This window comes from Mesocricetus auratus, unplaced genomic scaffold, assembly GCF_017639785.1.
Source record: "Mesocricetus auratus isolate SY011 unplaced genomic scaffold, BCM_Maur_2.0 Super-Scaffold_100040, whole genome shotgun sequence".
Classification (NCBI taxonomy): Eukaryota; Metazoa; Chordata; class Mammalia; order Rodentia; family Cricetidae; genus Mesocricetus; species Mesocricetus auratus.
The window spans coordinates 7,015,655-7,043,031 of record NW_024429217.1 but is presented as its reverse complement, the minus strand read 5'-3'; the positions used below and the strand labels follow the sequence as shown (position 1 = coordinate 7,043,031).

The window sequence follows — 27,377 nt, the reverse complement described above, 5'->3', positions numbered from 1 at the left end:
ACTAAAAGCAATGTAGAAAATTATCATCTGGATTAAACACACACACAGTTAATTGTAATAAAAAGAATAACAAGCCCTTGATTCAGAGAGAAAAGCACTCCTAAACTGAACTAGTGAAGACTGCTTCTCGTGTTAAGTTTTGCCAATATACCACTGTCGAGCAAACACCTCTGTGTTTGTGCACCTGAGGAAAGGAGGAGCCATGTCTTCTTCAGCTTAGCTTGAGACATCCCTGACCTTGAAATTCCCCAAATGTTGTAAAATTCCTATGATAGCAACCCTTTGACACAGCTGATACAATATCACATTAGGCAAAGACCCAGACCAACCTTCTATGTCACTCTACCACAAACTGGATAGTCCCAAAATGAGGAAGTCCAGTTACTTCTTTGGGACCGAAGTTTCTTAATTAAAAAAAAAATAAGAAATAGTGGAAGAAAAATGAAAAGTGAAAAAGGAGGGAGGCTGCCAAGATGGCTCTGTGGGTGACAGCACTCGTCACTGAAGCCTGTTGGCCTGGCTACCACCTTCAAGAAGAAGAGAACAGACCCCCCTAAATTTCCCTTAGCCCCCCCAACCCACCACATACATTGTTTAAATGGATGGGAAACTATTTGTTAGTGTAAGTAAGCCTGAGATGAGATTTCAGATGGCAATACATTTCTCAGTGACTACTGTTCAGCCTTAAAGAAAATGGAAAGTCTTCAAGTCATCTTCAAGGTCAAGGAGAACCACTGATCTTCATGTTGTAGATAAACAGAAGCATGGTCTACATTTACTTACCAACCAAGTGATCCTAGTTCATCCTACACTGACTGAAAGACCCAATAATATCAGCAGTTTTCTTCTTCAAGCTCAACGGCAGTGTGATGCTGTGCTCTGAAGGTGGTCAGAGCATTTGACTGCCTTCTGTACTCACTGAAGCACTTCAAGGTCTCTCACAAAGTCCATCAAGGATTGACTGGAGAGACAGCTCTGTGACAAAGAGTGTCTGCTGCTCTCCCAAAGGACCCAAGTCTGGTTAAACACTTCATTCAGTTTATACCAGCCTGCAATTCCAACTCTAGGGGATCTGGCACTCTCATCTCACCTCTTACACACACTCTGCAGACAAACACACATACATAAAAATATGTATTTTTTAATCGATGATAGAACTGAGTAAAGAATATTTAAATATATAAATCATATTTCAGATAGTTAGAAGTGAGGACAAGGCAGAAAGTTAAAGGTTGTAGTTCTAGAAGCATAGTCTTTATCTTGTTGTAAATCATTACTGTTTTCATCCAGAAGTAAATTTTAAATAAGTATCCATATATATCAAGGGGCTGACTTAAATCATACTATTCAATGTTTGTTAAATATAAATATTGGCTTCATAGATGTTTGCTTGGTTATATATGACTATGCCTCCAGCTTAGTGGGCAATCATGATGACACATCCATTAGCCCAGCACTATTGAGGCTGAAGCAGGAACATTTTGAGATCAAAGTCACTGGCTACTTACCAAGATCCTGTCCTGAAAAATAAAACAAACAGAAGAGTAGGAACCATTTCAAAATACTGCCAAGAACACTAAAAGGTTTTAAAATCAATGTGAAATAAAAAATCACATAAAATAGATAGTTTTTTTAAAAAATTGAAACCAAGTAGTATGAGTGACTTCAATTCCCAAAAATCTATGTCTTAAATTTTAAAACAGTCTAGGTCAAAAGTACAAAATATTGATGGAAGCTTTATCAAATCACCTAAGTTAATCATCTCTACCCAAATGTCAGCTTGCTTACCTGTCAGTGTTCTGATTTGGTTATGTATTCATTAATTACACAAAAGTATGGCAGGAAACAAGTCAGGTTTAATTACAGGTTTTGTTCAGGAGGTTATTGCTTCCTATAATTATTCCTTTTATGCCAGCTCAAGAAATAAGACTGTTATTGCTAAACTTCATTTAAAATATCTAATCACTCTTGCAAAGGCATTTTATCACCTGATCTGCACAGATCAATAAATCAAAACTTGGATATTTGTCTCAAGACTCGGCTCACAGAATGTTAAGTCAAGGTAATAAGCAGCATCCATCATACCCCACGGAAGAGCATAGTCCACATTACAGGCTCTGTGCTATCTATCCACTGAAGGAAACATCTGCTACAAATTAACCAACTGCAGCCTGCTATATCTAAGTCCTTCTGCATAAGCCTATCATCTCCATCTCTGCTGATGAGTTAGATGGTGGCATCAAAATCTTACCAACTTTGCCATCATGTATGACAGCAATCATCTTTCAGTCTGTGCTGAGCCCTGGAAGAAAACTGCATAGTATGGAATCCTATAACTGCATGACAAAATAATCACAGGCTATGATATTAGGGCACCACAAAGATGGTACCTTCTCTACCACTGCTAAGTCACTGCCTGAGGAGGAGAGTACAAGGATAAAGTCCTTGAAGGGATGGTGGACTCTAGATACATTTTTGTCAACTTTTATCCAATTCTGTGAAACATGCCCACAGTTTGGGCATCTATCTTATAGAATGGCTTGACTTCAAGAAACACCACGAGAAGCATTGCAACAATCATATCCATAGTACATTAAACATACACATGGACCATTATTTGTTCTTTTCTGTTTTGCTATTGAGATAGTATTTCATGTCTCAGATTAGCCTCTCACTTGCTATGTGAAAGAGGATAACTTTGAACTCCTGATCCTACAGTTTCCACTTCCAAAATGCTAGGATTATAGGATGAGCCATCATGCTTACCCTCTGAAACAAAATATACCAGAGACCTCTCCCTGCAGTTTAATCTATAATATTGTCAGATGTGTTAAAGATATAGTCTTATACAGATCTTACCTGATTTCGTAATTTGAAATAATAATTCCAAATTCTCCTTGTGGTATGTTTGTGTAAAATGGATCACAGAAGTAAATATAAATTATTCATAAATGAACAATGAGATTGGACAAAGTTAAGAGACCATATAGCTATATATTATTTTTTATCTGGATCTGTATTGCAGAATCATAATGAGCAGTGACAGCTCAGAAGCACTAGATTTATAGAAAGCTGTGCGGGAACATGGTTCCCTGCATATTTTAGCACCTCATATGGTATTTTCCTGCAGGATTTTTTTACCTCATCTGTTCAAAAAATTTATGTAATACTGGCTTAATGAATGAATTCTCAGAGAGCATCTGGGTTGCTTGAAATTTTAAATAAGCAAGTTTAATATTTTTAATTATTCTTGACAGTGTGTACATTAGATCCTGAAATATTTATTTTCCATTTCAGAAAGATCACCTTCACCTTCGATGGATGGACTACTACTTTTATGCCAGCATACGTAAAAGTTGTGTATGACTCAATTTCATGTAAAACTACATTAAATATTTATGTATACTCCATGGCCTGAAATGGTTGATTAATTTTGCTTCCACTTGAAGTTTGTGATAATTGGCAGGAAGTGCGTATACTTTAAAAAGAAGAAGAAGAAGAAAAGCAACTAAAGAATGGAATTGTAAAGAATGCTATGGAGCACCTTCAAAGAGATTAGGGGCCAGGCCACAAATGGTTCAAGGTTCATGTGGGTCTGCCCAGCCTGACTCAGCGTCACTTATTCAAAGTTAAGCTTAGGAAAAATGCTACTGAACTCTAGTTGGGTAACACTAGTGTGGGTTAGGGTGATTTCGTCTTTGTTTTCCCTTACCATTCTGGAAAAGAATTGCAGAAGAGCAGTTAGCCACAGTCTCCGGGAGGCAGTCACAGCATGGACACCAGCTCAGCATATGCTGAGCAACAAGGCTACTTGTACAGCCATTTGGTAATCATCAAAATTAATACTTCTTACCAAAGCCTATTGCAAGAGAGTCCATGTGTTTTAGTAAAATATACAGATCCTCACCCCAAAATAGTTCCCTATGTCCACAGAGGACTTCTTTCAAAGTATTAAGCACTAGGATTTTCTGGTTCTTTCCTTTGACTTTTCCCATATGTAATCCAGCGCCTTCCAAATCACACTCAGTAAAAAATGTGAATGCCTTCTTAAAACCTTCAGATCCCTCTTCATTTGTGCCGGATGACCTTCCCAATGTTATCTCCTCTCCACCCCACCCAACAACAGCAGTCTTTGGCTTCTGCAGCTGTCATGCTCACTAACACTTCAACACTCCACCTGCAGGTGGCCTCAAACACTCTTGCAAGAAGAACTTATATAGCTGGCTGACTTCGTCATTTACTGCTAAATTTCCAAACTAGTGTTGTTCACTTCTTCACATGATTTTCACACGATTGTACATTCCTCTTTCTTTCTCTCCCTCCCCCCATTGCGTTTATTGCTATCCGAAACCACTTTGCTCATTCTCTACTTGACTTCCTTTTCCTATCCAGAAAGTAAAGCAGGAAATGATGTGAACCATTTCCTTCTGCTATCTCATCCCCAGAGTCCATAACATTGGGGATGTCTTCCCAAAATTACTTACCAAAACCTCAATGTCTAAATGAATAAGTGATGATGTTCTCTTCCCTAGACATTAAATTTGCAACGTTCAGATAGATAAGAATGGATAGAATATGGCAGCAATTGAGCAAATAATTATCATGGGCTTTAAATAATAGGTCACTATGTCCTAGAACCTGTCACTAAAGCAGGGACACAGAAAGATGAAATCTTATGTATGGTGGCAAAAAGCTCTCAGCAATTCCATCTGAAACCCAGCACTCCCATTTCTGTGACTCTCTTGGGACTCTTTCCTTTGCTCCCTCCCACCTCTCATGCGTCCCCATTTTTTAATAGCACATTCTCCTAAGAAATATTGCTGCATTAGTTGAAACCAAATGCAAATAGCAAAGAATGGTTTCCAGGCTGGCTACATGGATTATGTAGGAAAGAAACTTAACAGGGAAGCAAAGTGAAAGGCTAAGTATGCTCTGAGGTTGTTTGTCCAAGTGAGTAATTCCTGACCTGATATCACAGATAGCAAGCACCCAGCATCTCATTATCCTGCTCCCATTTCAGGTGCAAGGATCCTATGTTGAGCCCAGCTCCCAGGTACTGACCCCATAGCAGAGACATGATACCTCAGACTATTTAATCTACTGAATTGGAAGCCTTCCCATGCTGACTGAGTTATCTTTGAGTTTCATTTTTCTGAATAGGCATTAACCATGTCAACTTAATTCCTACATGAAATCCCTGACCTCCTTGATCTGTTTTATTTCAACTGCTAAACTCCACCATCTCTGTTTCTCACCATAAGTAAACATTAGTCAACAAGAACCTCATGGACCAGTGGGAGACCGTAATACATCATTTTTTTCACTTGGCTCTCAGTGATGCTCAGCATTGTCACTTTTCCAGACTGATCCGTGGCCACAGTCTTCACAATGGCTGTCCTCAAGCTTCTTGAGCCTCTGTTGGCTCTAGACTTCCATCTTACCCTGTGTCCACTTCAGAATAGACAGGGAATTAGGATTTCAGTTAAAAATGCATGAAATGGCAAGAGAAATTAAGCCCTTCTATAATGTCCTCCCAAATTCCTTTTTGGTTCTACAATTGTTCTTCCAAGTCTCCAATCATGAAATTTTAGAATGGGTCCTTCAATTTCTTTTTTTCCTGATAAGCTCTACTGTGTCCAGTCACCTCTGGTCTAGGAGCCTTTACTATTTATCCATTAACAGAGTAATTAAGCACAAATGTGTTGCCCCAGCATTCAAGTTCTTCCAGCCCAATATAGATTTTTTTTAACTCTGTATAGAATCCGGGCTCCTTTCTTTACTTATTGATGGCAAAATTACTCATGGGATTTTTGCTGGAAAAAGGCAGGGCCTCATCCTCTTAAAATGTCTACTAGACCTCCTTTCAAGAATTTCAGGGGTGGCATTTTATTTTTACCTCTATGTAGTAATTTCTCCAAATTTTACAGGGTCTGCATTTTGAAGAGTTCATCAATGAGAAACACAATATTGAGTAAGAAATTGTGACATTTTCAATAGTTTGTTGAAATTTGTAGCCAAAAAACTACATTGAATAAAACATTATTTATTTAGAGAGTGTGAAGTCTCTATCCAAAAGTGATATATTTTTAGACCATTTTAATGGCTTCCTTGCATTTTGCTTTCATCTAAATGGCTGTTTACTTCTAGTTGGCCAGCTGTCCTGTCAGTTTTCCCAATTGGTTTGTCATTTTTCAATTCCAAAATGTTTATTTGTGGTAATTAGATATTTTTGGAGATTCTCTTTTCAGGTTGTTTATGTTAGTATAACCAGTCTTCAAAAAGATGGTGAATGATTCTAGTTTTCATCATTCTTAAACAAGGGGAGTTCCAGGTATCCTGTATATATGAAGGACACTCTTCAGCAAGCAATATAAACCTAATGCCAACTGATGGCTTAAAAGATATGAGGTGCACTCTCACCCTGAACTCTTGGGGGAAGGGTCTAGGCCCTGCCCTATATGAAATGACAGACTATGGACACCCCCATGGAGGGCCTCACCCTCCCTGGGGGAATGAGGGGATAACAGGGGGGGTGGGGGAGGACATAGGAGGAGGGGAGGGAAAGGGAGAGGGACCTGGAACTGACTTGTGAAGCAATCTTGTTTCTTATCTAAATTTAAACTGGAAAATAAAAAAAAGATATGAAATCTATTGGCTCTGAGGACAGAGGGTCAAACAAGTTTTTAATTGTCACATCTAGTGTCTCAGCTTTTTCTGCAAGGACCCAAATTATTTTCACATCTCTACATTGTCAACTATGTTGTTAGCCTTCTCATGAGGTTGATTCCTAAGAACATCAATTGACTTCCAGGAATGACAGAGACTAAATCCTTTGTTGTACAAATAAAGAAGAAACTGGACACAATTCCCACGGGGGGTGTATACTTGTATATCCACATATCTAAGTAAGTCAGTCTTTTTCCTCTTAAACTAGTATCTATCACTATAAATTGTCATGATCTGATTGACTTATCCATGGGCTCCTGGATGTATTAGTACCAGTGGCAGATGAGTTTGTTGCGACTGAGGCTAATCAGGACATCTCAAGCAAAGAGAAAGACAGGAAAGAACACCTTCCCTTCACCACACCGTGCCAGGTAGAATAACTGTCAAGTAATCAAGCATATGAAGAACAATTTGTCTCTAAACCACTCTCCACTAACAAAAACAAAACTGTCTTCCTCCTCACTGCCCTACCATAGCATTTAAAAAATCTTTTAAGTTATGTAAGTGCTATCGATGAAGAATCGAGTAGAGCATGCTATACTGTGATGGCTAATACAGAGTTGAAGCTAGGATAACATCTGCAGATAAGAATCAGAATAAACTGCAGACCTGATTTTTGGAAGGCCAAAAGCTTACCTGTACTTTCTGAGGCTGAGTGTTTCACTTGTAAAAGAGTTTATCAGTACAAGGTTTACTGATTAAAAAGTAGAGAGACATTCAGTGACCTTCTGCTTTATAAGTAGACATGCAATACCTATTCAGTTAGAATAATAAGGGTGGTAATGATAGCGATAGTGATGATCCATTATAAAACTGTAAGTCTCTTACAAGATACTACAGAATCTGCTGTCAGCAGTACATGTTCTTATTTATTTTTTCAAGGTAGTTTTAATATGATTTCCCATATGCTTCTATTGTGTGAGTTTTTTCTCTCTAGAGATACAACATGGACATTAACTCATCCCAGAGAGAAAACCAGCCTCTCCCCTACTAACTAAAAATACACCATTGACATGTGGCTATCTAATCAGCATCAGTCAATAAGGATAAGAAGGTGATACAGTGGGATTTCTATTTTGAAATTGTACAAAGACTTTTTTCAGAATACTTTCATGAGGAATCTTGTAAAACATATTTCTTTTCTCATATATTGATTGGTCAAAAGTGAAAATGTTCAAATATAAGTCAAAAGCTTTTCTAAAATTGTTTGCTACTAAATATCATGCATGCATTTATTACAAATATATATGATAATATACTGTTTTATGTAATATCCTAAGCACTGGCAATATAATATTAAAAAATACCACATGTGGAATTTCAGTCTCAAAATCCTTTGTGTAAACTCCAAAGAGGGAAGAAACCATTAGTAAAGTAACCAAGATTTTGATTGTTTCTATTTGTGATTTCAGCTCCCAGTGAAAAGTACATGAGAACACAGTGACTTTGCCCAGACAGGGTAGTCAGAGAAGCCTTTAAGGGGATGAAACATGAACAGTCTATTGGTCATAAACTCTATGGAGCCATTAATGGCAGATTGAGGAGAGGCAACAATTTCAAACAGATGTACTGGGTAATATACATGAGAGACTAGATAAATAGATAGATGGGTCAAGATGATGATGATGTAAAGGGATTAAATAAATATAGGTATATGATAGATTGATAAGTGATTGATTGATAGATGACTGATTGACACATAAACAGATAGTGATAGATGATATATAGATGATAAATAATAGCAGTAGATACATAGTGATGACAGATGATAGATGGATGGAGATGATAGATGACTGATAGATATAAATAGGTAAATATATGATGGATGTTAGAAGACTGTCAACTAATAGATACTAATGAATGCTGATATTTACCAAAATTACTTTCCAAAAGTTCATTATAACTATTAATTTCTCCTTTCCATCCTTGACTACACTTCTAAAATCAGTTAGTTACTCTCATGGGACTGAACACATTAAGAAAGGCTCAATTTAATTAGGTGAGTAAATAGTAAACAATCTAAGGCATTCCCCCTTCATTCAGAGAGACATTAATGACAGCAAACATCTAATGAAGACACAAGAAGGCTCAGTACAGGGATGCAGGAAGCTAAATTTCTCTAGCCCAGGATGTCTACAGCATATCAGGACATATTTTCCTGTATAGGAATAAACAGGCTGTCAATAGCAAGCTTTCAGAGTAAATATACACTCCTTTCCTTTGTTACTGTAAAGATGAAAACTCAACAATTACTTATTAACACCCATTTAATATGTATTAATATATAGTGTGCAACAAAAATTGGCCATACTATTGACTAAATATTACTTTTGATACTAGACATGATAGCTTACACCTGTAGTACCAACACTGAGGAGGCTGAGGCTGGAGGACTCCTGTGAGTTCCCAGTCAGTATGAAATACAATAGTGAGTTCCAGGCCAAACTAAGCTACAGTAATAGTACCAGCTAAACATACACACACACACACACACACACACACACAAACACACATATCTCCTTTATTGAAGATTTTTTATAATTTTTTTCAGTTGAGTCTAGAGAAAGTGGTTCTTTGTATTTATTGTTCTTTGTAGATGTGTAAGTTGCATGATAAAGGTAAAACACATTGTCTGTAGAGTTCTTGAGTTCATTTATCCATACTAGCCTAATGCACAGGCAGACACTGAGCCTGGTTTTTCTTCTGTGATTGAAGAAAATATGTAGGACTTCTCTTCTGTGAGAATGTCCATATCAGCTTCCTTTCACCTACAGTGTAGTTGTCTGTTCAGTAGATGTGTCCATCTTCACCCAATATTTACAAAACTAAACATTGAATTAGGGAATGTGAGAGCACGGTTCTAGTCTGGAGGGGAAAGTGATGGAAGCATATTACACATGTGAGTGAAAATGTAAAAACAAATAGAAGTCTTTTTGAAGAGTTGGCATATTTGAATCAAATTTTCACATCAGATTTTAAAGAATTTAAAAACAAGATGCATTTACTAGTTGGAGTACCAGAAGCTTAGTTTTTCCTCTTAAAACTTCTCTGTGTGAGAAAAAGACAAAGACAGCCCTGACACACACACACACACACACACACACACACACACACACACACACACACACACGAAAATAAAGTGAATTATGTTATTATAAAAATAATGCTTTATAGTGGGATAGTTTTGAAACAGTAAGTTTTGGAATTGGGCAGAACTCACAATTAGTCAGTTAGAAAGTTCTAGAGAGGTACTTGCTATAGTGTCGGCCTTCCCCTTGAGGAGAGGCTCTGCAGCCAGCTCTGAGAAGGCGTGGATAGAAAGGCTGCTCTATAGCCTGCCACACAGTTTCTGTCCAAGACTGGTGGGACAGCGGGCAAGAGTACCACAGGGTATCAGTCTAAGCAACGTGACTGAAGCCCTAGTGTCACTACCTAAGTAACTTGAATGGCTGTGGACTGGAGCTCGTCCCTGGATTCGTTCTTGCACTACACTCCTAAAAGAGCTGTAGAGCTCCGTTAGCACCATTTTGGGGTCGAAGGAATAGGGAAAATTTTCCCATCTCATGTATAACTTGCTGATAAGAAACATTGAACTGAACTGGATGACTGCAGTTATTTAAGAGTTCCCAGGCTCTGAAATGCTACTTAATTAGTGTCTGGAGTAGTGGATCCTTGCTTCAGGTCATTAGCAGAATAATAGCAGGCTTTTTTGGTTAAGAGGAGACAGCCCCATTCCTTCCTGCACAGTCAAGTGCTCTTCTAGAAAAAGAATGTTAGTAGGTACCAACTTCAGGTAGCTTCTGGGTTAGGGGTTGCAGCTCAGGTCAACATCTGTCTCTCAGCACTGGGTTGAACCTTCGAAGGCCTGAGAGTGCTGCCACCATCTCTAAAGCATGATCAAAATGCATTCTAAGTAAACATTGTTTTTGCAATTTAAGAAAGGAAGGGAAGGAAAACTTAAGTGAACAATTGGACGAGAACCTTTTCAGCTGCTCACCTGGTAACCGTTCTCAGGAACCTTGATGGGAGGACTCAGGCTAACAGCATGTGGCTTGCTAAGGAGTCCCCCACATGGGGACATGGAACAGAAGGCACATGTCCTTCTAAACTGTTGCTTTTCCAATAAATTGCCCATGCTTGTGTTCCTATTTAACAACAATGTAGTCATTTTAGTGCAGCTATTTAAGCATCTGTACTGTCCCTCTCCTGGGGGTGGGGGAGTTCTGATTTCTGGGCATGTGCCCTTACAGCTCTTTAGAAAATATCCTGAGATTCCCACAGAATGAGTGGTGGCTTTCTCAATGCAGACACTAGCTACTGTCACAAATCCATTGGCATTGAGGCATTTTTCTTTCAATAATCTATTTTCAAAGATGCTTTCTGTAAATTGCTGAAAAAGCCTTTTAGAAAAAAATGTTTGCTACCGGGTTTGATTTTGAAAAATAAGAAACAGAAGAAAACAGGGCCATTAGGAACAAAGTTTAAAAACAAAGACAGTTGACACATTAGTATGTTAATGAATTCACTCTCTAATTATAAAGAGGAAGCTAATTGAGCTGGCAGCTAGCATATATTGCCTAAAAATATTTTCTTTGTGAATAAAGCGTTGATAAGCCAGTACTAAAAAATTGTTTTTACCTTTATTATAGCTGAAAACTATGGTTAATTTCTCTTTAAAAGGAAATCACACCACCAGATTTTTTAGAGCAGAATTGCAGTAATCTACTCATAAGAAATCTTTCATATTTAAAAGAATTTAGAAAAAATCATTTTTCCATAGGTTACAATGCTCAAAGTTTCTAACATGTATAACTACAAAATCACTTTTTTCCATCATTTGGTAGCTATTCTGTCATTTTTATTGGCATTCCAAACTTGACTAAAAAATCATTAATGCAAATATGCTTTTAAAGAGAAACCATTACATAAGCTCCCTGTGCATTTAGTAATCACGTTTTAAGACATTCTTTTACTTCATTGTACAGCATTGCAAACTCAGAATATAGCTTCTTACATTCTTTTACCATTCTTCCATCTTTCTGTCTTTCATCTTTCCTTTCACAAATATTTACTGAGGGCCTAATGGATGTCAAGTACCGATTTAGATATTCATACGAGTACAAATTTCAGTGAAACAATTACAACCAAAGGATTAAGTGTTATCAGATGCATCCCTGAAGCACTTAAAAATGGTGAACACTACCTGGTGTGTCCTTGTGTGAAAAGTTTGTCTCTGCCACTTCATTTTAACACACTGAGTGCTGAAACTTAATCCTGTCTTCCCCACCAAATACACCAAAATATTAGTGGATTTTTCTTTGTTAAGTAGGTTATCCTTATGGTAGCATGTGTAACTTCCCCTAGATCAGTGCTTCTCAACTTTCCTAATGCTGTGACTCTTTTAATATATTTCCTCATGCTGTGATGACCCCCAACCACAAAATTATTTTTGTTGCTTCTTCATAACTGCAATTTTGCTACTGCTATGAACTACAACACAAATTTCTGTGTTTTCTGATGATATTAGGTGACCCCTGTGAAAAGGTTCCTTATGGGATTATGATCCACAGGTTAAGGATCACTACTTTAAAGTCTGACTTGAAAGTCATATTAGAAGTAGCACTTGTTTATACTGAGGACTGAAAAGAAGCGGAGAGCTTTCTCAGTGCTCTTCCAGAGGACCAGGTTCAGTTCCCTGAACTCACATATTGGCTAACAACCATGTATAGGTCTAATTCCAAAAGACCCAATGCCTTCTCTGATCACCCAACAACATGCAGGCTGTTGATCACCCTACCTACATGTAGGTAAACAACACTCATATGCGTAAAACAAAAATAAATTGTTTTAAAAATAGAAACATTCATAAAGAATAGAGCTTAAACAATCTGCTTCCCCACATTTATTTCTGGCATTTTCCACTACATATTTGACAAATTACCATTAACTCATTTGTATTTACATATAATTTTGCAATACACTTTACTGAGCTCCATGAAGATTGTGCTGTTAAATAGACTTTAATATTAGTTTAATCACTGCCAAACATTTTATCACAAGGATTTGTAATTTAAATATTGCATGATTATTAAACATCCAGTTGTTTGTAATTGTTTGCAATTATGAATGAGTGATCAGCACAGACAGTACACTGGCTGCAAAAATCAATGTTTACTGACTATTTTGCTACAAAACATACATTGGGAGGTAGAACAAATATGTAAAAGTTCTTGAACATTTATAAAGATACATCATGATATAAATTTTGAATAATAAAGTATTTTCCAGTTGAGGCCTTAGAAAATATTGAATAATTATTATCTATACATCTTCCTAAAATTTTAGTATTCAGAAGGGAAAATCGCTTACTTTAACAGATACTCATTTTCCCATATGAACTTGAGCTTGCAAGTAGGCAGTTTGTAAATAAATGTCACTGGAAGAGACAAATAAGTGGAATGTAAAAGTATAACAGAATGAATGGCTTATGGAAGAGATGAAGAATCAAATTTTGGTCATGATTTCTCATACAAGCTCACCATCAAAACTTCTCAACTGTTTTTAAAGTGTTTGGGGATCCCTACCCCAGAGTTAACTATAAACAAACCCACAACCAGAATCTGTTTGAAGTCCATTCCTATTAGCCATCCTTGTCTTCACATTTAGTCAGTTTAAATATAGGACTTGAGCAGATGACCGGCACAGCCAAGTCATCCTAAAGTTTTCTTACACACATACACACACCCGCAGAAGCTGGAGGTCTTTGAAAACTGTCTCCACATCTCTGGCACTGAACAGGGTTGCATGGGGGAGCCGGCAACAAGCTCAATGTTTCTTTCTCTCCATGCCTCTGTTAAAATGGCTTTGGTATTCCCGACAGAATGGCGGCCTCAGTGTAATTTGACTCCCAAACTGTCCACTAGCTTAAACCCTAACCAGCACTGAAGAAGGCTGGAAGAATATCAAATGGGGACATGGCCTCATCTCAAAAGTCAAGCAGTGTTAGACATCTTTACTGTTATGCGTAGAGTCCAATGGTCACCGGGAAGCTCGGGTTTAAAGAGGGAAAGGCTGTTCTGCTGTTCAATGAAGGAATGACTTGCATTCAGAGAAAGGGAAGGGAATGATGCCAAGGACCCTATGTGTGGACTTCAATAGCTGTTCAGGTGGTACCAGTCTGCTGCATACTTTACCGGCACTCTTCTTTAACACACACTTCATTCTAATCCCTTCCTTCACTGGAAACCATATTCCACATTAATAGTTAAAGAAGCGACTGTGTATCCCTTGCTAATTTCCAAAATTAAAATTTGCCGTCAGATCCATATTTAAATTTCAGATGGGCTATCCATTAGTATAGTGACTGTGGCAAGTGATTTCCTTTCATTAGAAGGGATGCTCAGATTCCCAGTGCCTAGAACAAAGCCAAACATGGACTGAATAATTATCAAATGAATAATCTCTTTAGAGTTCCTGCACCACCTCTGAAATAGTAAACTAACAATTAAAGTCAAGGAAACACATAATGTTTCACCTTAATGTATTAGAAGGTGGTGAGAGTATGGTACTCTAGCTATTATTGTAGTAATAATATAGAAATCAAATTATTGACATAATTACATTGTTCTTACAGATGCTTCCCCTGTGCTCCTGTCACTACAGTCTAACATCTTCGTAGATGCATTCTTCAACATCTGCATCTCTTTTCTTTTCCTTGCCATTTCCTTAGCTACCTTAATGACATGAACATAGATATTTCTGGTGTTAAAATATCCTTACACACTCCCAGGATTATCCACATTAATAATTATATTCTTCACATTGCCCCTGCACATCATTTTTCTACTGAAACTATATCATCTTGATAAAAAATATGTCACAAATTCTGCCAATTGTCCTTCACAACACAAACAACACTCGTGGATCGTCTACCTGTTAGTAGTAGTCTCCCGACTCCATTTTGATATAAGTCACCAGCATATTCCTGACTTCACCTCAACCCCACAGTCACCCACATTCTCTAAATCTTTGGTGAGGAGGAGTAACACATATCCAAGGATCTTACCTTGAACCCATCCTCTTACTTCTTTCGTAAGCCATCCCTAGCTGCTTAGATGTTCAGTTTCTTCCTTACATTGATGCAATCCAACTAAACCTGAAAACAATGTTATTTGTATTCTCTCTCACATCCTTCCATTACATGTCTACCTAAAGCCTTCACTGATGAGCTCAATTTCACACACTCCCACCCTCCCTTTGGAGGACTTAGACTCTTCTGTGAAGAAAACAATGATTTCCTTTTAGAAGGAGCTCTTGTACTTTCTCCGCGTGTTATTTCGAAGTCATTCTGTGTTTTGCTCTTTCGCTGTTTCTTCCATCACTTCACTTTGAGGAAAAATTGTCACTTCTCAATGCTTTCCTCTGCCTCCTTTTGTCAAAATCCAAACTCTATAACCTTCATGATAGGATGGGCTCTAGCTTTCAAGTCTTAGCTATTGGCGACCAGCTAAATAAAAAAACAAAAAAGCTCATTTTCCTGTCTCCTAAAAATGTCTTGCGTGTCAAGGCTTTAAAATGTGCCACTCACTGTTCCTCAAATCCAGAAAGTAATTTGCCATATACACATCAATTCATAGGTTAGTAACTTGAAATATCCCCAGGTGTATACTCTTCACGCACTATAGAAGCAATTCTACATTGCATAGTCTACATTGTGGAACATGAGTGTGACAACATGAAAAATGGTGTTTCCTTTAGCCACTGAAATTGAAATAGCTATAAATTTTTCATGCCCTTAAAATTGATGCCTTAGGCATAATTAACTAATGGGACATTTCTCCACATGTCATGTCCTGGTTATTTCTTGAAAACAAAAGCTACATGGAGGTAGACCTGTTGTCTCTGTTCCTTACCACCCCTTAAAGATAAAAGGAGAATTAATCTCTTGTGATTCACTACCACCCTACTGCATCAACCATTCTAAAACAAGCTAATAACAGTCTTCTTTGAATTTGGACTACATATAATTCCCTCTTGGTGAATGACCTTCCCTTCCCTACAGGACTGCTATTTTAGAATGTTCTGCATCCTCTTGGCCAGAATCTGAGTTGCTCAATATAGTACATTACATGTCTTGCCCACTGTATGGTTTCTGAGCTAGAATATTAGCTCTATCCACCAATAACTCTCTAGTATAAATGGTATTGTGTCTGTTTCTGAAATATTGCCTGCCTGTTGCTGCCTCTGCCTGTTAGCTGTGATTGATTTTAACAGCCACTGTTCATACTGACATTCATATCCTAGTGTCTGCTTCTGATTATTTTTCCTTTTCCTATAAAATATAATGCTAATTGCAAGTTTCCTCCAGGCACAAAGTGTCAGAAAAAAATACAATATATAATTAAGTTCCCCACAGAAATTCTAGAAAATAACTTGTATCCCATAAGTTTCTGCTGTCAATTTTCATTACTAAGCATGTATGACATTGGAAATACAATGTCTCTGACTGATTTTAATGATCTGTGCTTAGCTGTATCCACTGCCTTTTCTGTAGGTCCCCCAGGCCCACCTGGGGTCGTCATCGTGGAGGAGATCACAGAAAGCACAGCCACTCTTTCATGGAGTCCAGCAACTGACAACCACAGCCCTATCTCCTCCTACAACCTGCAGGCTCGGAGCCCTTTCTCTCTGGGCTGGCAATCAGTGAAGACAGGTAAGAGGTCCTTGGACAGTGTCACAGGTGGATGTAGCATCTTGGAGCACCAGGTGCACTTTCTTTACAGTTCACTCATGACCATTTGTCAGCTGCAAAAATGCAGTGTCCTTTGCAAGTTTGGTCTCCTCTGTGGATTCTTTCCCTGTGCCTTCTGAAAGCAATCTCCACTCCCTTTCTTCTGTTCATAACATGCAATAAGAGGCCACATTCTGTCTCTCTGTTTGTATGATGAATGCATGATGAACTAACTTTTAGATTCACAAAGAATTTGTAAAAATTATACTGTGCAAAAAAGGCCCCTGTGGAGCCACTCCTCAGCCTCTCTCTATTATCACATGATAATATGACTTACCAACAGTTATCAAGCTGGAGATGTGACATTGAGCAATGCTCTCAGGGAGGCTACAGGCCTCCCTGGGAATTTATCAGTTTGATGTATTTGTTTTCAGAGTGCAGCTCTAGCTTATTCTTAGCATTCCATTGTATAGACATGTGTCCCCAAAAGAGGATTGAGATACAGAACTGCCTGCAACCCCAGTTTTATTTATAAAATGAAAAGCAAACACGAACACTGTGTCTAAAAACAGTGCATCATGTTAATGTCTGCTTTTAACATGGTTTCTGTTTAGTTTCATTATTTTAAAGTTATCTTCATCACTAGTAATTTCCTTTGAATGTTATAAATGCAATTGTTTCCTAGTTGTCCAATGTGACTGGAAGTGGCAGAAAGGATATGGGAAGTCACATTCCCCAAGGGGTACTACATATGTGTTTAACATCATGTTGAAATAGATTTTAAGACCAGAAAAGAGAATTTTCTGATGCAATTGCCCACACAGGTTGGGGACAAGAGTTTCTGTTGTATTTTAAAGTTAATTTATCTGCATAAAAGAAACATATAAAAATCAAGCCAGACATGATGAGAAATCCCAGTACTTAAGAAGTAGAAGCATGAGTACTGCTACATATTTTAATCCAGCTTTGGCTCCATAAGAAACTTAAGGCCAAATGAGCTATGTATCAAACCCTATTTCTAACAACAACAACAAATAAATAATGTGAAAATCATCAAGATGGTGCACGAGTTCATTAACAATAAAACTCATTTGTGATACCATGGCTAGGGAGTGGTCTATTGTGGCTTGGTAAATGACACATTAACACAAGCTTAGCTTCACTCCCATTACAATTATGTAGACAGACAGAGTATTTTCCTACAGAATATATTTCGGATCTTACTTGATACTAGGTTATTGCATGAACTTAGATTTCATTATGGTAATCATGGTGGTGTGTTGTATGTACACCCACATTTTCACATGTGTTGAAAGCACTGGCCTCATTCCTGGGTCCACCATAACCTTATGGGGCAATTGTAGCTCCCAGGAAATTAGAAGAATCATCTGGGTTGGCAGACATGGGAAGGGCACAAATTCGAATCTCATGAGCAGATGGATTCTGGAATTCTCATCCACTCCTCCGCAGTTCTCCATCTTAATTTTGTGTTGCTGTTCACAGAGTTGGCTTTGCAGCTGTGAACCAAAATCGTTGTGTATCTTCTGGTATGGTCTCACATAGCCCACCCTCCTGCCACTGCTTGTCACACAGACTGTTCTGGGAGAGATGCTTAGGGGTACAGGCATATTTCTGACGCACTCAATGATTCAGTAATTCATTTTGTCTTATAGCCCACCTACTTCAGCCACGAGTTCCTAAACCTTGCTCTCTGACTCCTGCCTGCTCTCTTGATGCATACGTTTCTACAGGGGATAGAGAGATTAGGAGAAAAAGTTCCTCATGTTGGTTGATACAACTCTACTACAAAGCTGTAACTTTACTTTCTAAGATAATTCAAATACTGGAGACACTTTAAAACTATAACTCTGTTTTAATTTTCTTCAGGAAGTACTTACTTTAAGAACTATGATTTTGCTTTATTTATAAAGAAATCCTTTTTCAGAATTACTGCAATACCAATATTCTTTTTTTGATCCTTCATCGAGTGAAGGATCTAGCTAATTCATTCCTAATGTATCTGAATTCTTTGTCCAAAACACAGTATCCATTGCAATATTGGTGAAGGCATGCCATCCCTAGAGCAAGTCCAAGAAGGAGTCCTAAAGTACTTGGTGATCCAAACAAGTTTGGCTTTAGCCCTGTCCTAGCCATAATTTTAATGTCTATAATGAGGAAAAGTCCCCGTGGGTGCAGCAACTCAACTGGTTAGTTTTTTTCATAATTTCTCTCATAATCCAAAATAACTTCTAATCCTGACATACATACTCAGATAAAAGATGACTACACAGTTTATAACTTTTGAGACATCAGTGCAATTTACAAGCTATTTGGAAATCATTTAAAATTCTATCATATGTCAAAATGAAAACAAGTTCCTTACTTCCTGTTACTTGGGAATTGCCTTACAAAATTCACATCTCACAATTGACTTATAAATTTTCCCTCCTGCAGGAGAGATTCAAAGTTAAATAATAGACTAATGTGTATAATTCGGGGGAAAGTATGAAACAATCTTTGGAAAAAAATTCATCTTCAGGTCCTGTTTCCATTTAAGCAAATTTATTGTACCTTAAGAATATCTGTTCTTTATGCTACTGAAAATTCCTAGGTCATCTGTTTCTTCTTCCTGTGTTTACTTAAGATTATCAAATCACCCATAACCATCAATTATCTTTCTTTGTATAACTCCAGGATATATGTTAAACATTCATCATTGGTTTCTATAGTCTGCCTCTAGATATGGTTTCCATGAGGTGACAGGTTGCTTAAACTTTTCAATTTGTCAATTATTTGATTAAATTATTGGATGCGGTGCTTTTTCTAGGAAACACATTCCAATGGGACTCACTTCTTATTCAGCATGCACTTCTTGACTGTCTTTAATACTGCAATTATTGTCTCTGTAAAACATGTATTTCCTTGAAAGCAACCTATGTCCACGGCTCCAGACACAATATCTTTATAAAAAAAAAGCACCAGTGAAGCTGTTAAACATACTTGACTGGTGAAAACTATCCATTATCCTTAATCTTTTCAATATTGAAAATCAAAATCCTATCTAAGTGAAGAGAACTGTTTGTAATTTATTGTGTTTGCTTTTGAATATTAATACCCAGCTAATGTTTTATAGCCTTTATAAAAACAATAAATTTGGAATTTCATAATCAATTTTGTTACAAGTTGGAAATGTATTGATTTATAAATTATGCTTAAAATGGTAAAACATGAAGCTGGTTAGATGGCATGTGGGTAAGAGCACTTTTCAGTGTAAGTTTGGGAATCTGAGTTCAAATGGTCAGAACTTGTGTAAAAAGCTAAGCATGCTTGCAAATGCCTGTAACCCCAGCATTGAGGGATAGAGACAGTGAATGTTGATTGCTCAATGCACTCCCACCCCCACAAATGGTGAGATTCCAACTCACTGAAATACCTCACCTCAAAACAGTAGGGCATTGAGTGATAGAGGAAGGTCACCCCCCATTTTGCTCTGGTTGTTACATGTGCATGGTATGTGCACAGGCATACTTGTGTGCACCCCCTTCACACACACACACACACACACACACACACACACACACAAATATCGTGGAACATAACAATTCTAAGAAAATAACTATAAACTGAAGAATAATATCAAAACCCAGCTATGGTGTACTCCAGTTATAAAAATGCATGGCAAAGATGAGCTAGCCCAAGAAGCAGAGAGGGAATAATCTCAGAAGTAAAAATAAAGTCAAATACAGTTAGCTCCTGGAAAACAGAAAGTGTATTAAGGAAGAGAGAGCAATTGAGTGTGTTTGTGTTACTCATATGTCCACTTATAATTGACACTGATCATTGGCTTTGAATACATGGGAGTCAGTGCCAACCTTGACAATGCAGGTTCAGTGGTGGAGGAGCTGGTATGGTCTGATAAGTGGTCAAGAGAGAATGGGACATAGTTTTTGCAGAGAATTCCAAAGAAGGTACATGTTTTGATAAAATCAAAGCGTAGTATGATTATTACTCCAAGAAGAGAGCAGAGCTTGCACCTATTCCTCACACACTGTCAATTCTAATTAAGAGATATATTCTTAATGTGTTGCTGTAGACAGGAAATATGTTTGTGAGAATGGAAAAAGACTTTTCAAATCTCCCTAGAATCTGAATCAAATCTGTTTCTGTGTGACTTAGCCTCTTCTCCAGGGCTGAGGATGAGAAAATGATTTTAGTGGAGGCAATGGTAAGTTCTTTGATAGCCAGATGAGAAGAATTCCAGTGACCTGCAAACAACTTTATTATATACAGTGCTGACCTCCTGAAAGTTCATTTTATCAAAGTAGTTATGCTGGAGGCACATAATCATGTACTATTAGAAGAAGGGTCATGGTCATGTATTATGAGAAAGTAGGATTACATGATCACATAGAACGAGGCGATAGGGGTTAGTTCTGGTGACATCACTGGCCAAGATACAGATGTAGCACCTCTCCAGCCTTTTAATGATGTGAAATATGCTCCTTCTCTGTAGTCCCAGAAGTCATCACAGGAGACATGGAGTCAGCGATGGCTGTGGAACTAAATCCATGGGTAGAATATGAATTCCGAGTGGTGGCCTCCAATCCAATTGGGACAGGTGATCCAAGCATCCCATCTCGAATGATCCGCACAAATGAGGCAGGTAAGAGCCATGGTTTGGTACGCCTGTTGCATACACCTCTTGTCACTCTGAAAGAAAGTTGCATTAATCATGAGTGTGCCATGACTTACTTGTCTGATGCATTTTCCTAGTGTCCTGAATTTGTTTCCTTTAAAATAATCATTTTATTTTCCTACTTTTCAGCTATTTTTGTTACTGCTTCCATAAAAAAGGTTTATGAAAATCTTTGATTTTCTCCCATCCTTAAACTTAAGTTCTCATGAAATGGAGACAATCTATTCTTCTAAGAAAACCCATTAAATTTAGAACAGATCAACTCACCTTCATGATCCCTAGTGATTGTTCTTGCCTTTAATTATAATCTACTTCTTTAGACTCTTCTCTGATGCTCTTTATCACCTAACCTATATAAATTACACATTGAAGAGACCCAGACCCTCTTTGACCAGGTGCTTTCTGAAGTCTGTATGCATAAGTTACCCATCTGCTACACAGCTTAGAAATACAAAGTGCTCTCTCAGTCTTCCAGAAGAAGTTTGCCTAATTGGAAAAAATTCAAATGACCATATAAAAGTAATTAATTTCTGTTCTTGAAAATCAAATCAAGATAGGTTGCTATCACACAGAAGGACTAAAACAAAGGGCAGTAAAGATTAAGAGTCTGGAAGGTAGATTTTTTTGTGCAAGATCTTTTTGTTGTTATTGTTCTGGGGAACCGGACAGGTTCTCATGTAACCCCAGCTGGCTGTGAACTTCCTATGTAGCCAAGAATTACCTTGAACTCTTGTTCCTATTGCTTCCCTTGCTAAGTGCCATGTTTTAAGACCTATCTCATATTTCCCTGTAAAAAATATGTATTAACTTTGCAAAGAAGTAGACAGTTTCAGAAATTATATGTGTTTAAAGAAATGGTAATTCTATTCCTCCTCATCTAATCTTTTCATATTGTATACACATATTGAAATATTGCACATATGTATGTATAACAGAATATATAAGAAAACCATGTACTAAGAAAAAAACAACCCAGCGACACACTTAAAGAAAAGCAAACATCAACTATTTGACGAGGGCAGTGTGAAAGTAATAAAGAAATAGGAGTAGGACAGGTTTCTGATGTAGAGGACGATAAGCAAATTTTAATATTTTATCCTCAGTCATTATATATGAGCATCAACAAGAAGAGCACTAAAAATAAAGATGCCTACTTCCTTCACATTTATGTATTTGAAATATGAAATTATATCAGATGCTAGCATTCAACATAATACGTGGCTTCTCTGTGTTTGTGTTCCCTGTTTTTTTGACTTGGGGTCTTTCTAAGTACCTCAGGCTGGCTTGGAATAAGCATACAATACGTCCTGCCCTAAAATCCATAGATTTAGCAGCCCCAGCCTCCCCAGTGCTCCAATTGCAGGCATGCCCCAGCACAGCAGGATGTACCATATCTAAATAGTCTAAAGGAAAGAAAGAAGGAGGCAGGGAGAGATGGAGGGAGGGAAGGAGGGAGGGAGGAAGGGAGGGAGAGAGGGAGAGATAGCCATACAATAATTGCTCAGCATTTTTTCCATCAAAGCCAAGCAATTTATAATATACTCTAAGTGTGCTAGGAAAAGTACCCACAGAAACATCAACTTTTCTGCTCCTTGGATTTTTTTCTTTCCTGCTTCTTTTAAATTGTGCAGATTTCAAATTGAACATTAACTGCTTGGTTGGATTCTCATACACCCATAAAAATCAGCCACATTGCCATTGTATCCAGGTGCTCATTAACTAACATCACAACATGTTAGTCATTCTTCATTTTCTGTGCAAGCTATGCAGACACTGAGATAATGGCTTACAGTAACACGCACGTGTATTTTCTAAAACACGGCCTCACTTTACATACTGTGGTTGTGTTTAATGAAAGACAAAGGCTTTTGTGTAATTCAGAGGCTATCTAAAAAATACATGTTTTAAACATAAACAAGCCATTCAAGATGAGTAACCCTTTAAAACTTTTTAAGTACGTGTGCTATTAAAAAATAGTTAGCAAACCACCATTGCATTTCAAGGCAAACCATGTTCAGATGATGCATTTCAAAGATTTCATCTAGCTTTGTAGCTGCCTCCATCATGAATTGCTGTCTCTGACTATCTGCATACATGTGGCACTTTATGATTTAAAGCTTTGCAGAGGAGGAGAGAGATGGTATGAAAAGTGTATGAAGAGCTTGCCTCTTACAGTGAGTTGGAGAAGGTGAGCTTTGGCCATTTTATACGGCTTCTACCTGAATGTCAAATTTAGCTTGAGCTCCTAATGGCATAGAACCAAGTGTTGAGTTCTGTAGCTGTTTCCTCAGGCAGCACAGATTAAAAGAGACACCAATATCATGAGCTAGCAGTCCCCAGTGGCACACTCTGCCTCCGTTAAGTATCTATTTTATATTCCATGATGAAATTGCTCTAATGGACCAACTGAACTTTGAAAATGGACAGCTAAAATGGAGGAAAAATGTCTCAGCACTAGGACATTGAGATTATGCCTCAAAAAATTAAAAATTTGAGTGAAGCATTTCTGTGCTAAAATTTCTTTTTTCCCTCCTACCAAAAAGAAATTATTTGCAATTTTCCATAGAATATATTTTGATGTTTCTGATCATCAAAACACTTCCATGAAGATGATATAACTAATAGGATACGGTAGGCTGCAACACAGATCATTGTCAAAGCATGCTATATACTTGTATCAAGGAGTCCTTATAAAACTCAGTATTTTATATAATGTATACACACACACAAAAAAGCTTTACACCCAAAATATATGACTTGGCATAAGGAGGTCAAACTAGAGTAGTAAACGTCTATTTTTGCTTTGGTGCACATTTATATTTATAGAGCAATTTCAATTTTCTTACAAGTTTTAATTAGATTATCCAGTAAGGGAGGAAGGTATAAATAGATAACATGTTTAATTAATGAAATATGCTGTTCTCATCAAAATAATGTGTAAATTCGGAATATAACAGTGTGAATGTTTTGTCAAAGATGTCACAAGATATATAATTATAGATTAAGAAATGCATTTGAAAATATGAGATGGTTAAAACAGAAAAACAAAATGAATACAAGAGCAGTAACTGTTTCTTTTCTTAAGCCTCAATATTCTGCAAGTAGCATATTGGAAACCTCTGAAGAGTCAATAAAAAACGGTCATGACTGAAAGTGTAACTTGTCATTCATAAGTTTTTGCATTCTTTAGACAGCTGTTATTTCTAAAGCATTTCATAAATATCTCAGTGTGTGTGTTTGTGTTTGTATATGTATGCCCATATACACATGTACACATGTATGTGAAGTTTATCGAGTTACCTAACCACAGATTTGGATTAATGTTCTGTTGTATCATTTACTAGCTTACTGAACACAGGCAAGGCTGCCTAAGGCTTTCTTATTCTTGCTTGTCAAATTAGTGAAAAATCATGCTCTAGTCTTGTTTCTGTTGCTGGGGCAAACACTATGACAAAAGGAGAAACATGGAGGATGGGAGTTGGGAGAAGGATTTCTGTGGCTTCCCCTTTCAGGCCACAACTGTCATTGAGGAAAGTCGAGACAGAGACTTGACTCAAAAACCATGGAGGCAAGCCCACTCCTACTCTGATGCTAAGCTAACTTGCTTACACAATCCAGGACAAGAATCAATGGACAGCACCGTCCAGGATGACCTGGATCCTCCTACAATGAATAATCAAAACAATAACTCAAAAAGATTCCCACTGGACAATTTGAACCAGGCAAAGTTTCAAATGAGTCTCCTCTGTCAAATAGCTGTAGAGTGTGTCAAGCTGACAATTAGTGCTAATGAGGACATGTTATAACCTACTTTTCTTCATCATTGTATTGCATAAGAAAATGTATATAAATATTAACATCTATATTGTCATTATCCTATAATCATTAAATGGGTTATTATGCTGCAAAATGGAAAGTTTAGCAATGATGGACATGCAAAAAGTTCTCTTTTTATATTGAGGATTTGCTTTCAGCCAAGCATCTCTCTCCCAAGCCTGCTTGTGACCCTCACACCATTACGTTCTTCTTTTTACCTAGTATTGAGACTGTAAGGGGAATATGATATTTTCACACAAAATGATATTTTTCCTTTGGTCCTTATAGCAAAAATAAGGCTAAAGAAGCAGAGAAAAGCAAGTATTGAATGAAAGCCATGTATAAAATTGCTTATTTCAGAAATAGCTCTGTAGCTGCCTAGCTCATTGAATTCTGCCCACTGTTATTATTTTACTCTGAAATGGAAAATGTGACACAAACTTTTCTGGCCACACAAGAAAATATATTATCTCTGCATTTAAGGAATCAACGCTCTTGCAGCTAGATGTATCAAGTGGACATGCAGTTGAAAGCCTTTTTCAAACCCATGCTTCCTAAGTTGTATTATCTCGTTTTCCTGTGCACAGAACAGACCAGAGCACTTGCAAAATTCAGACGCATAACAGCCTCATTCTCCTCCCACCACCTTTTCTTAATGCACTTAGTCTGCTTGCTTCTCCTGAACTCCTTATCTCACTCCCACTACTGGCAGCTCCTCAGCAATCTCACCAGTATTCCAGACTTCCAGCTTTGTCTTCTGTCCCACAGGGTGTGACCAAGGCTGTCTGTGTGACCGTGATTTACAATTGTCTGTTACAGCCTGGTGGGCTCATCTGTGGGTCCACTCCCTCATACCAGAATGCATCTGAATCCGTGGATGAAATGGTTAAAATGTACTAATGAACCACACATGTGCAAACGTGTGTACACATAGGCACACACTGCTGCCCAATAGCCTCAGTCCCAACTATTACTCTATCAGATTCTAGGGACGTCTCAGTTTTAGATCTTTAAAGTCTATTTGATTTAAATACAAACTTTAATTTCAGTGCATCCCATTTTCTGCCCTTCCATCCTAGCTCAGGTTTGACTCTGAGGAGCAGTGATCTGTCTCTTCCTTCTTTCTGCTTCCTTTTTCGCCCTGAAACTGCTATTCTGGCCAGCACTCCCCAGACAAGAAAACAGGGACCACATCTCCATAGATGATGTCATCCCTGTCTCTATGTGTAATGTCATCTCATGATCTCTCAGTGGGTGTTGGATGCTGCCAAGACTTCTTTTGTTGACAAGTTTCCTCTTCTGAGAAGGTTTGGGTGCCTTGCGGACATAGGAAGCCCTGGAGGGGTATGTTTCCACTACGCCTAGTCAGTTTCCTCCCATGGTGCCTTTTACTCCCAATGTGACTGTCCCACACAACTGCTTGTTAAGCCCTAGAAATAAGAAATGTTCTACAAGCTACTCATACCTCTGCTCAGGTAACTCAGTGTGGGACGGAGTGTCCTTGTACAAATCTCTGCAGCTCATTCATTGTCTCATCCGTGGTGGAAGACAGAAGCAGTGAACTCTCTACTGGGGCTGTCTTGCTCCTCTGCTCTTTGCTTTTGATAGGAAAATGACCAGTCCATATTGGCCTTTGGTGTTGGAGAGAAACACCTGGGTCAAGCTAGAGAGGGAAATAGGACAGGAAGGTAAGGATGTCTGTCCTGTTCCTTACAAGCCTGTCATTCCACCCAGTGTCAAACCAGCATCTGAGGTTACACGGCTCACAGCTACTGAGGAACAGACTCTGTTCGTTTTTAATTACTGTCACTTCAGCCATACTTCATCTTCTGGATCCCAGAAAGATGCACTTTCCGTTTATACATTGCAGCTTCAGAGAGCCTGCCCATGGTTGCTATTGAGAAAATCTGACTTCAGAGATTAATAGAGAAGACAGAATCCTGTTGTGATAAATACATATTGTCCTTCAATAGTGAAAAAAATCAGCTTAAAGGTGTACAAATACAAACACCGTGTAAGATAAGCCTGGATTAGTTTTGTCTGAAAGTCTGTGTACTAACAGTGAATGCATTTAAGGGAAGTTTGAAAACCAGATCAAATAAGAGTTGGACTGAATTATTTATTGGGGACAATTAAAAATTACACAGTGGTCATGCAGTGATGTGTACAAACAAACGGCCCAGGTTGGGAGTGTATTTTAACCTTTTCCTCTGTCTTAAAGAAAATATAAAATATTCTGCTGAAATAGTTTGTAAAATGTTAAAGAGAATTCCATTAGTGAACATTATGATCTTCCTCAAGCCAATGAGTAATTTAATTATATTATGTAAAAGAAATGGTCCCCAATAGAATTAAAATAAGAATGAAATTGTAGCAAGCAACAGATCCCTAAAAATCAAATCGCAATAA

At 37.8% G+C, this 27,377-nt stretch overlaps 1 protein-coding gene across 2 annotated transcripts in view; it reads left to right on the top strand.

Annotated features, from left to right (window-relative positions):
- Cntn5 (contactin 5) overlaps positions 1–27,377 on the top strand; it is a 1,164,510-nt gene that overhangs the window by 1,086,461 nt on the left and 50,672 nt on the right. For both annotated transcript variants that reach the window (XM_013118528.3, XM_040734736.1), the window contains exons 17-18: positions 16,280–16,438; positions 20,970–21,119. In XM_013118528.3, coding sequence (XP_012973982.1) covers positions 16,280–16,438; positions 20,970–21,119 — 309 coding nt within the window. The remainder of the gene's footprint in view (positions 1–16,279; positions 16,439–20,969; positions 21,120–27,377) is intronic.